The 12,522-nt window shown below is 31.8% G+C and overlaps 1 protein-coding gene across 25 annotated transcripts in view; it reads left to right on the top strand.

Annotated features, from left to right (window-relative positions):
* The window catches only part of lap (phosphatidylinositol-binding clathrin assembly protein lap), a 93,035-nt gene that overhangs the window by 34,043 nt on the left and 46,470 nt on the right, over window positions 1-12,522 (top strand). For 16 of the 25 annotated variants that reach the window (XM_075290042.1, XM_075290034.1, XM_075290046.1 and 13 more), the window contains 6 exons: window positions 2,388-2,490; window positions 2,579-2,700; window positions 7,062-7,255; window positions 7,322-7,458; window positions 9,916-10,081; window positions 10,165-10,468. In XM_075290042.1, the coding sequence (XP_075146157.1) occupies window positions 2,388-2,490; window positions 2,579-2,700; window positions 7,062-7,255; window positions 7,322-7,458; window positions 9,916-10,081; window positions 10,165-10,468 (1,026 nt within the window). The remainder of the gene's footprint in view (window positions 1-2,387; window positions 2,491-2,578; window positions 2,701-7,061; window positions 7,256-7,321; window positions 7,459-9,915; window positions 10,082-10,164; window positions 10,469-12,522) is intronic. The other 9 variants (XM_075290047.1, XM_075290043.1, XM_075290051.1 and 6 more) reach the window with 3 other exon arrangements.

Genomic DNA, 12,522 nt, shown 5'->3' with positions numbered 1-12,522 from the left:
AAATTTTTGGCCAAAAAATTCTGAAGAAATACAATTTTGTCAACACTTTTTATGGGAAATACAATTTTACCAAAAATTTTCGATATAAATAAAATTTTAGCAAAATTTTCTATATAAATAAAATTTTGACAAAATTTTCTATAGAAAAAAATTTGCCAAAAATTTTCTATAGAAATAAAATTTTGCCCAAAATGTTCTATATAAATAAAATTTTCGGCAAGATTTTCTATAGAAATAAAATTTTGTCAAAATTTTCTATATAGAAATAAATTTTCGGCAAAATTTTCTATATAAAAATAAAATTTTGGCAAAATTTTCTAGAGAAATACAATATTGTTAACATTTTTTATGGGAAATAAAATTTTTCTATATAAATAAAATTTTGACAAAATTTTCTATAGGTATTAGGTTAGGTGGCAGCCCGATGTATCAGGCTCACTTAGACTATTCAGTCCATTGTGATATGGTTAGGTTAGGTTCTATTCTATAGGTATATAATATAGATTTGGCAAAAATTTATAGAAAAATAAAATTTTGGCAAAATTTTCTATAGAAATAAAATGTTCCCAAAAATTGTCTAAAGAAATAAAATTTTGCCAAAAATTTTCTGAAGAAATAAAATTTTGCCAAAAATTTTCTAGAGAAATAGAGAAATTTTTATGGGAAATAAAATTTTGACAAAATTTTCTATATAAATTAAATTTTTGGCAAAATTTTCTATAGAAATAAAATTTTACCAAAAATGTTCTAGAAAAATACAATTTTGTCAATATATTTTATGGAAAATAAAATTTTACCAAAAATTTTCTATATAAATAAAATTTTACCTAAAGTCTATATAAATAAAATTTTGACAAAATTTTCTATAGAAATAAAATTTTGGCAAAATTTTCTATGTAGAAATAAAACTTTGGCAAAATTTTCTATATAAAAATAAAATTTTGCCAAAAATTTTCAAGAGAAAAACAATTTTACCAAAAATTTCGATATAAATAAAATTTTGCCAAAATTTGTCTGTAGAAATAAACATTTTCTAAAAGAAATTTCAAGAGATTTTTTTATGTTAGCCTGATTACTTTAAATATTATTACAATTCTAATAACAGCTTAGTGGACATGAAAGATTGTGGAATTGATTGATTATGAAGCTATTGAAAAGAACACGACAGATACAAATCCAGAAGCCTTACTAGACATACATATGTTTCTTTGCTGGCTAATGCATGTTTCCATAGCCTTTGGTGTAGATCTAGCGGGGTGACCACTGTGCATCATCTTCTCCCATAAAATTTTTGCAAAATTTACCAAAAAAAAAAAAAAATGGCAAAATTTTCAATATAAAAAATTGGCAAAGCTTTCTATAGATATATAATATAGATTTGGTAAAAATTTGTAGAGAAATAAAATTTTGCAAAATTTTCTATAGAAATAAAATTTTCCCAAAAATTTTCTAAAGAAAAAAAAAATTGCCAAAAATTTTCTAGAGAAATAAAATTTTGCCAAAAATCTTCTAGATAAACAAAATTTTGCCAAAAATTCTCTAGAGAAATAAAATTTTGTCAAAAAATTTCTAGAGAAATAAAATTTTGTTAAAATTGTTCTACAGAAATAAAATTTTGCAAAAAATTTTCTAGATAAACAAAATTTTGCCAAAAATTTTGTAGAAAAATAAAATTTTGCAAAAATTTTCAACAAAAAAAAACCAACATTTTCTACAGAAAAAAATACCAAAATTTTCTAGAGAAATAAAATATTGCTAAAAATTGTCTATATAAATAAAATTTTGCCAAAAATTTTCAAAAAAGCCAACATTTTATAGAGAAAAAAAAATACCAAAATTTTCTAGAGAAATAAAATTTTGACAAAAATTGTCTAGATAAATACAATTTTGCCAAAAGTTTTCTATATAAATAAAATTTTGTCAAAAATTTCCTAGAGGAATAAAATTGTAGTAAATTTTTATATAGAAATAAAGTTTTACCAAAAATTTGTAGAGAAATAAAATTTTGTCAAAAATTTTCTATAGAAATAAAATTTTGTCAAAAAATTTCGAAAGAAATAAAGTTTTTCAAAAAAAAAAAAAATTCTAGAGAAATAAAATTTTGACAAAATTTTCTACATAAACAAAATTTTGCCAACAATTTTCTAGAATAAATAAAAATTTGAAAAAAAATCTATAGAAACAAAATGTTTGAGAAAAAATTCTATAGAAACAAAATGTTTGAGAAAATTTTCTATAGAAATAAAATTTTGACATTTGCTAAAGAATTTTCTTAGATATCTTTTGGTCCTTTTCTTTAAGATTTTTTCTTATAGTCTCTAGAAATATTTATAAGTCCTGTTTTTGTGTAATTATAATAAAATTGATTTTCTATTTTTAATCTTTAGGTTACGATATGTCACCATTCATACGAAGGTATGCCAAATATTTAAATGAAAAATCGTTGTCTTATCGTGCGATGGCCTTTGATTTTTGTAAAGTCAAAAGAGGGTAAGTTGTTATCTCGTAGACGAAATTTATTTTTTTATAAATAAATTAATTTAATAAAAATAAATGTACTTTCCAATTTCCTTTACAGCAAGGAGGAAGGTTCACTACGTACCATGCATGCTGACAAGCTGTTGAAAACGTTACCCGTATTACAAGCCCAATTGGATGGCCTATTGGAATTCGATTGTCAATCAAATGATTTAACAAATGGTATGATATAATCCATGAACGTAGTACTATGACATTCAGTCACTTCCTTGCAGCCATTTATTAACTTTTTGTTGACCCAACCTATTTTTTTTCAAAATTCTTAGCTCTTGCCTTATGTTAATATCAATCGATTCCATTGGAACTCTATATTAATATGCGATAAAATGTGCTTCCGCCTTACACGTAGAGCAAGGTCTCGAAATAGGTGTTACTTGATAGATTGCTTCTCATCATGGTACTTTTTATTCATTTTACTTCAAATATATATTAGCAAGGATTACTCACGCCTATGTAATATTAAAAATGTATGATGTATAAAAGGCGGTAGATCCACCACTAATACTCTAATTACGCAGTATAAATAATTTAGTTGTGTTGTTGTAACAGTTTTTAATGTAGTTTCATCCATTTTATTCTATGCTTAGGTAGTTCAAGGATGGGGTGTGTCCAGAGTGATCTGGTGGTGAGACGGGTAGGCTTAGCTGGGCAAGCGAAAAGATGACGAGTGTCAAGTGGCCCTTGATTACAGATGGGATATACGTGGTGCAATTGTTAGCATGTCCGCCTTGCATACACAAGGTCGTGGGAAGGAAGTTCACCAATGTGTTGTTACAATGGACTGAATAGTCTAAGTGAGCCTGATACATCGGGCTGCCACCTAACCTAACCTACTAATAAGTAGGAATTGAGGCGGCTGCTCTTGCCTGATCTTAGTTGGGCTAAAACTACCCTAGTCTGCTGTGGGAGGTCTCTTTCCTCCGGTGCTATGGGTGGTGGTCGGACTCGGAGAACAGGATTAACCTTGTAGCTTCTCACCGCTTCAGCTACAGTATCCTCATGAAGTCTGGTACGCTGCTTGATCTAGAGGTTCTCTTTTATAACGCTGGATCTCGCGCTCTAGAAGGTGAAGATCAACCCTTACATTCCTGGGTGGAGGTTGTCTATCCACAAGATGGTGATTTGGATGACTGCTTCGATAGCAACCCAAGTGGTACTGATTTGACAACATGTAATTGTGTCGACGCACTGGGATGATCTTGGTCTCATGCGACTTGATGACCTTGTTTCTATTTATCGCGGAGCTTATCACAAATTGCAGTGGCATGGGCGGACGACTTAAAGAGGCAGTCGAATGTGACCCCGAGAATCTTGGGGTAATTTGTGGTCGGAATTATTTCGCCGTCGACTCTGACATTCAACTGCCTGCGTACTTCCGCCGTCCATGTAGTGAATAGTGTGGCTGAGGATTTGGTGGCAGATTTCCTCAAATTTCTTGCAGTGAAATAACTGGTAAGCGAGGTAGACATTCAATCTTTCGCATATGTCATCAACAATGGACCCGAATGCCATGATTGTACAATCGTCCGCATATGATACAATCTCGACGCCGTCAGGAGGGGGTGGAATCGAGGACAGGTAGAGATTAAACAGTGCCGAAGACATCACCCCACCCTGGGGAACTCCCTGGTTAACTCCAAGGGGTTTTGACTTCTTGCCCCTGAATTCCACGTACGACTGGCGTCCGCACAGATAATTCAGAACCCAACGTTTGGTTCCTGCCAGCAGGGACGTATTCTCGTTGTCCTCGAATAGTGTGGCATGGTTGAACGTATCGAATGCCTTCGATAGACACGGCTTGGGCTGATTGAGTCCCATATTAATGTGTGCTGAAATGGCATGCAAGGCTGTCGTCGTGCTATGTACCTTACGGAATCCATGTTGATGGTGGCCAGCTGGAAAATTATCCACAAGGCTGGGGAGGAGTACTGAATCAAGTGTCTTGGCTACTGACAAGAGAAGGGATATCAGTCTGTACGATTCACCTTTACTCGAATCTTTGCCTGGCTTCAGTCGTGGAATCACCCTACCCATCTTCCAGACATCGGGTATAATGAGTGATTCTAAGGACAAATTGAGGAGTCTGGTCAGGTACTCAACTCCCAGTATTCCCAGATGCTTCAGCATTAGCATTGAAATTCCGTCGGGACCAAGCGCATTGGATGGTTTCGCGCTGTTGATGACATTGGTAACTTTGGGTGTGGTAAATTGTGGTGTGTCATCGGCTCGGAGACCACGTCTGCGACGAGTGGCTCTCCTTTTCGCTCTATCACTCTCGGGATGCTCGACAAACTGTCGGTTGAAAAATCTGGTGCATCTCTTCTTTACACACATACGTGTACGTGTGTAAATAATTTGGTTATTTAATCTGGTTGCCTTAGAATATGAAAGATAGTTCCTATTCCTACGATTCACCTTTACTCGAATCTTTGCCTGGCTTCAGTCGTAGAATCACCCTACCCATCTTCCAGACATCGGGTATAATGAATGATTCTAAGGACAAATTGAGGAGTCTGGTCAGGTACTCAACTCCCAGTATTCCCAGATGCTTCAGCATTAGCATTGAAATTCCGTCGGGGCCAAGCGCCTTGGATGGTTTCGTGCTGTTGATGACATTAGTAACTTCGGCTGTGGTAAATTGAGCCACCGTAGTGCAATGGTTAGCATGCCTGCGTTGCATACGCACGGTCGTGGGTTCGATTCCTGCTTCGACCGAACACCAAAAAGTTTTTCAGCGGTGGATTATCCCACCTCAGTAATGCTGGTGACATTTCTGAGGGTTTCAAAGCTTCTCTAAGTGGTTTCACTGCAATGTGGAACGCCGTTCGGACTCGGCTATAAAAAGGAGGTCCCTTGTCATTGAGCTTAACATGGAATCGGGCAGCACTCAGTGATAAGAGAGAAGTTCACCAATGTGGTATCACAATGGACTGAATAGTCTAAGTGAGCCTGATACATCGGGCTGCCACCTAACCTAACCCAAATTGTGGTGCGTCATCGGCTCGGAGATCACGTATGCGACAAGTGGCTCTCCTTTTCGCTCTACCACTCTCGGGATGCTCGACAAACTGTCGGTTGAAAAATCTGGCGCATATCTTCTTTACACACATACGTGTACGTGTGTAAATAATTTGGTTATTTATTCTGGTTGCCTTAGAATATGAAAGATAGTTCCTACTCCTGTTTTGCAGTTTCTTGATTTGTCCCTTTCGTATTTTTCGTCTAATATAGTGGGCCACTATTTAAATTAGATATTTGATAAAACCTGCCACATTGAGGGTACAGTTATATAGATCTATCTACGTATTTGTACAGACATTCTAAGTATACAAAAGTAATCTACAAATTCTAATCGACTTTTAACAACTTTTGCGAATTTTGAAAAAGTCGAAAGCTCGAAAAGCCGACCGGACAAAATTGGGCTTTTCCAAAAAAAAAAAATTTTTTTGACAAAGTCGAAGAGTCAGCTTTTAATTGAAAGACAATCAAACGTCTTGGAAGAATTCTTGATGGTTTGGTAGATTTTGTAAAAAATACCTCTCCAACTATGAGGTACTTCAATTATTTATAGATATAAAATTTTGAAAAAAATTTTCTATAGAAATAAAGTTTTGACAGAATTTCTTACATAAACAAAATTTAGACCAAATTTTCTACAGAAATAAAATTTTGACCAAATTTTCAATAGCAATAAAATGTTGAGAAAATTTTCTATAAAAATAAATTTTGCAAATTTTTCTTTAGAAATACAATTTTGATAAAAATCTTCAATAAATTCAATATCTTTAAAAAAAATTATGAGTAAGTTCTCCCTGTTTGTAGATGTAGTAAACTTCACAATAAGATTTTTTAAATTTGGTTAATTTTGGTGGATTATTTTTGGCATGAGTGGCAACTGTGCTTCAGATACCATTTTTTTCACAAAGACATTGTGGATTTTCTCGGCTCTTCCATTAATATTGTCCTTAAATTTTAGATATCTGCTCAATATAACCTCGGGATACATTGTGAAATTTGTCAAAGGATTGGTTTAATTTTTGAAATTTTTGTTCTTTGAATGGATAACTAGATTTATACGTGCTAGATTTGCATGTATTGGAAGGGTCTCTATATCATATCTGTAATCTGGAATCTTTACATTGACTGCTAGCGACAAATCATACTAGATTGCCATAACTTTTACTACATCTTCTCGTTAGAAATTATTTTATTAGACCGATATCACGCGATAACGTTAAGCTCTTTTCAGTTCTCTCTAATAATCTCTCAAATGTTCTAGGAGGCAACCCTGGAAACTTGCGAATTTTGCTCTCTTGTAAGAGATCCTTGTTACAATCACATTTAAAGTAATAAGTTGTTCCACAGTATAATTAACTCTGCTCGTGTTTTTATGTCACTACTTCCTATACTCTTGTATTTATGTCCCTACTTAATGCCAATGATGGACATTAACATTACATCTTATCTCAAATTCAAATTTCGAAAATTTTTTTCCTAATGGACTTTTCTCTTTTTCTTTTCAGGTGTCATAAATATGTCTTTTATGCTTTTATTCCGTGATCTCATACGTTTATTTGCCTGTTACAATGATGGTATTATTAATTTATTGGAGAAATATTTCGATATGAATAAAAAACAGGCTCGTGATGCTTTGGATTTGTACAAAAAGTTTTTGGTACGAATGGATCGTGTTGGTGAATTTTTGAAAGTAGCAGAGGTAAGTTCACCGTAATAATACATTTGGATTCTAGCACATTTAATCATTCCGTTTTTATCCTTTCAGAACGTTGGCATCGATAAGGGTGATATACCAGATTTAACAAAAGCTCCTAGTTCTTTACTAGATGCTCTTGAACAGCATTTGGCCACATTGGAAGGTCGTAAAGTTTCAGCTGCTAATACTCCCACACAATCGGCAAGGTTTGTTGTGTTCTCATACAAGTAGTAGTGATTGTAAAAACCTTCAAAAACCGTTTTGATTCGATTTAAAAGTAGATAAGTGGAAATTGAAGAAAATGTGGACTTTCATCTCGTTTTTAAGACACATTTGGTCGATTAGCTGACAAGTATAATTTCGATGTCTGAGCTAGAGCGAATTTCCGCATAGGATATTTTTTCTCTTTAAATAGCGCAGTGGGTTAAAAACACGGTTGCCACTCATGCCAAAAATTATCTACCAAAATTTGAAGAAAATTTTAAGAAAAATCTACCAAATATAAAAAAATCTTATTTTGAAGCCTTTGATCAAGATTCTTACTTCTAGAGAAAATTTTGTCAAAATTTTATTTCTATAGAAAACTTTCTCAAAATTTTATTTCTATAGAAAATTTTGTCAAAATTTTATTTCTATAGAAAATTTTGTCAAAATTTTATTTCTATAAAAAATTTTCCCAAAATTTTATTTCTATTTAAAATTTTATCAAAATTTTATTCCTATAGAAAATTTTGTCAAAATTTTATTTCTATAGAAAATTTTGTCAAAATTTTATTTCTACAGAAAATTTTGTCAAAATTTTATTTGTATAGAAAATTTCGTCAAAATTTTATTTCTATAGAAAATTTTATCAAAATTTTATTTCTATAGAAATTTTGTCAAAATTTTATTTCTATAGAAAATTTTGTTCAAATTTTATTTATTTTTTATTTTATTCTATTTTTATTTAGAAAATTTTGTCAAAACTTTATTTCTATAGAAAATTTTCTCCAAATTTTATTTCTTGTAAAATTTTTCTCAAATTTTTATTTCTATAGAAAATTTGGCAAAATTTTATTTCTATTAAAAATTTTCTCAATTTTATTTCTATAGAAAATTTTGTCAAAATTTGATTTCTATAGAAAATTTTGTCAAAATTTGATTTCTATAGAAAATTTTGTCAAAATTTTATTTCTATAGACATTTTTATTTCAATGGAAATTTTTATCTAAATATTATTTCTATAGAAAATTTTGTCTAAATTTTATTTTATAGAAAATTTTCTCAAAATTTTATTTCTATAGAAAATTTTGTCAAAATATTATTTCTATAGAAAATTTTGTCAAAATTTTATTTCTTAGAAAATTTTCTTAAAATTTTATTTCTATAGAAAATTTTGTCAAAATTTTATTTCTTAGAAAATTTTGTCAACATTTTATTTCTTAGAAAATTTTGTTAAAATTTTATTTCTATAGAAAATTTTCTTAAAATTTTATTTCGATAGAAAATGTTGTCAAAATTTTATTTCTATAGAACATTTTCTCAAAATTTTATTTCGATAGAAAATTTTCTCAAAATTTTATTTCTATTAAAAAATGTTCTCAAAATTTTATTTCTATAAAAAATTTTCACAAAATTTTATTTCGATAGAATATTTGGCAAAATTTTATTTCTATAGAAAATTTGGCAAAATTTTATTTCTATAGAAATTTTTTTCAAATTTTCTTTATATATTGGAGTACCCCTTAGTTTCATCGGGCGGAAAGGTGATGGCAACCCTTTCGTGACATTCACAAGGTGTGAATCCCAGTCATTGATGGGTAAAACAATCTCATAACAGGACAATGTCGAATTATTGGACCAATCCGACCATGAATTGAAAAAAATTGCCCTAATAGGCTACGGGGCACATCTCGCATCGCCACGCTAAATTGGTCTCAGTGGGGGTTACGAATTATATCCCCCATACTCATATTGATTAAGGCCCGTGTCTCTTCTTTTTGTTTTTAAACTTACAAAAATCTCCCCCGGTCACAAATTTATTCCCAGAATTACCAAGTCATCATTGCCGTGAAGATATTTTTTTCAGGCACCTAGAAAAATTATTTCTCAGATTAACATAAAAAAATTGAAGCATCAAATCGAATTAAAAACAAATAATTTTTCATAATGTTTTGTATTTTTTTTTGGTAGACATATTACTTTTTAGACCACCCTCATATGTAGTATCATCATACTTTTGATGTCCCTGATCCTGAAGGAATAGCTTTAAACCACCGATTTCGTTTTTATATATCTTATGTTTTTTTTTTTAATTTCTTTAAATAAGTTTTATTTCTTTTTGTACGTATTAGGAGCTTTTTACAAAACAATAAATGTTTGTTTTATTTATTTTATATAGAAAAAACGTAAGATTTTTTTTTATAATTTGCCTTTTTTAGTTAGTATAATTATTTTTTGTATTTTCTTTTCTTCCCCCTACCCAAAAATCGTACTAACAATTTCAAATTTCCCACAAACTAAAATTGTATGCTTTGCTAAAACTTTTCCTTAAATTACAACCTTTTTTCCTTATCTATACGTTATTTTTGGTTGTTATTTTTTAATTTTATTTAAAAATACAAATTACAAAAATTCAAATTTTAAATTGTTGAAAATGGAACATTTTTTTTCCAAAATAAAAGTAACAATCAAAAGAACGTTAAATCCGCTGTTTCTGCCCTATCTTCTACTAGCACTTCATTTGGTACAGCCGCTGCTTCTAGTAAATTTGATACCACCAATGGCATTGATGAACAATTGAAAGCACAGGCTTTGGCCGATGAAGAAGCCGCCATGAATCAATATAAGGTATGTATTTGCTAACTAGCAGCTTCTACTTTTCTATATAAAATTTGTTATTAATATTATTTTCCCCTCTTTTTTTCAATTAGTCAAAGGTTTCTTCACCCACCAGCGGCGGTGCTGGCGCTAACGCTGCATTAACAAATCCTTTCTTATCGTCGCCACCAGCTACACAAGCTGGTGCACCGATAGTTGATTTGTTTGGTGCCGCCTCAGCACAGCCAGCCAATGCTGGCTCCACCGCCGCTGCTGGTGCCACTAAAGCTTCTGATGATCTGCTGCAATTGGGAAATCCATTTGCCGATATGTTTGATGCACCCTTAGGTGCTGGAGGAGCTGGAGGTGTTGCTACAGGTGCTCATAAAACAAATAATATTTGGATGAATAATAATGGTAGAGATTTTTGTTTTGTTTATTTATTTATATTTTAAGTTTTTTATTTTTTAGTTTATTGAAAAAAACCAAGTAACTCGTATAATGTGAGAAATAGTGAAATAATGTAATTATTATTATTTTTTGAATTTGTATTAGGTGTTAAACATAATTCAATGGCATTTATTTTATAATATTTTACTATATACACTTTTTGGTTTCTATGTCACGCGTGGTGAAATTCCTATTCGATCTAGCGGAGTCAGCGATGTCTGTTGAAATCACACTCACTTCCGAATGAAACAAAATAAAAAAAATTATCCGATCCGATGAAAATTTGAAATTTGGTACGCGGTGTAATTAAATGCCCTTTAACCACCATGCAAAATTGGTCCATATCGGGCCAGAAATATATATAGCCGATCCCCAACTTAGACTTCCGAAGCCTCTTGGAGGAGTAAATTTCATCCTCCATGCAACAACCCACGCAAAAACAATGCGAAATTGATAGATGTCGGTCCATAACACAGTGCAACACAACAAATCCAAACAAAAAATCACTTATCTCAGCCGAAAGTACTCGATGAGAGGAGAAAAGTAATTTCTGGATTTTGCTAGATTGGTTGCCGTTCGTCTTTTATCAGCCTCTAAAGTTTCGTCGTCAAATTCGATTTTGAGCACTTTTTGCAATTTTCGGCCATAGCTCGAAGAATGCTGAGAATTTATTTTTGGGGATTCAACAAAATTGTAGCTCTTGACTCGGCAAAATTTTCTATAAAAATTTTAATTTTTGTTTATACTTCTCCTTTTTTTCTTCCTTCTTGTAGAAGTGGTAACTTTCTCGATACATTTACAAGTCAAGAGATATTTAAACACCCAATATTTTTTTATAATAACCGCAAAAATGTGATCAAATACTCAAAATAAGATATTTTTATTTGGTAATTTTTTCCAATTTTGGTAGACTACTTTTGGTTCGAGTGGCAACCGTGTTTGTGGATCCTCTTGGAATAGCCAATTTCTTCCGATCCAGTGGAAATTTGGTACTCGATGTTATTCCCTCTAAAAACCCAGCAAAAATGAATTGACATCGGGCCATAATGATATATAGCCGATTCCCAGATTTGACTTCCGGGGCCTCCTGGAGGAGCAAATGTCATTTGATCGGGTTGAAATTTGATGGACCGTGTAAAAATTCGTCAATAGCGGTCCATAACAGAACAATTTCAAACAAAAAATCACTTATCCCGGTCGAAAGTACTCGATGAGAAGAGAAAAGTAATTTCGGTAAAGTGGTAATTTTTTCGACATTTTTGGGGTTTGAGCACGAAGATGAAATTTTTCCGATTTAAAATATTCAGCATTTTTGTTGGCCGAATCAAGAGGTACAAATTTGCTGAGGACTGCAAAAAATGCACACCATTTTTCGTCAAAACCGAATTTGGCGTAAAACTATAGATCATAAAAAACGAACGGCAACCATCTAGCAAACTGCAGAAATTATTTTTCTAATCTCATCGAGTACTTTCGGCTGGGACAAGTGATTTTTTATTTGAGGTCAAAAAGATGAATATTGTGTCACTATGTAATTATATACACACAAAGAAAATTTCATTAAAAGTCAGCCAACGAAAAATTTTCATTGATATAACGAAACGTTTTCATTAATACAACGAAAATATTCGTTAATTTCATTCGATCCGGCTGAAATTTGGGCCTGCAATTACCATGCATTGATTGCCTGTTTGCCGTGCATACAATGGTTCATCGATGGAATTCAATTCATTTGGTGGCGGTACAACAACAACAATTTCAGCGTTTCTGGTGACTGTTTTGTGAAACTCGGTTTAGGTTTGGCTATAAAAATGAGGTCCCTTGTCATTGAGATAAACACAGAATTCAAAAAAGTCCAAAATGTCAATGCCATGATTTTTCCAAAATATTTCATAATATTAAGGAACAATTTCATAGACCTAATGAAAATTGTGTGCATATTGGTAAAATCAAACTGTAATTGGGATTTTCCTCTCCAAAAAGACCAAAATATCAATGTAATTTTTTCACTGAATAACGAA

The sequence above is a fragment of the Haematobia irritans genome, chromosome 1 (genome assembly GCF_050003625.1).
Source record: "Haematobia irritans isolate KBUSLIRL chromosome 1, ASM5000362v1, whole genome shotgun sequence".
Classification (NCBI taxonomy): domain Eukaryota; kingdom Metazoa; phylum Arthropoda; class Insecta; order Diptera; family Muscidae; genus Haematobia; species Haematobia irritans.
The sequence above is the reverse complement of the archived record's forward strand: the minus strand, read 5'-3'. Positions and strand labels throughout refer to the sequence as shown.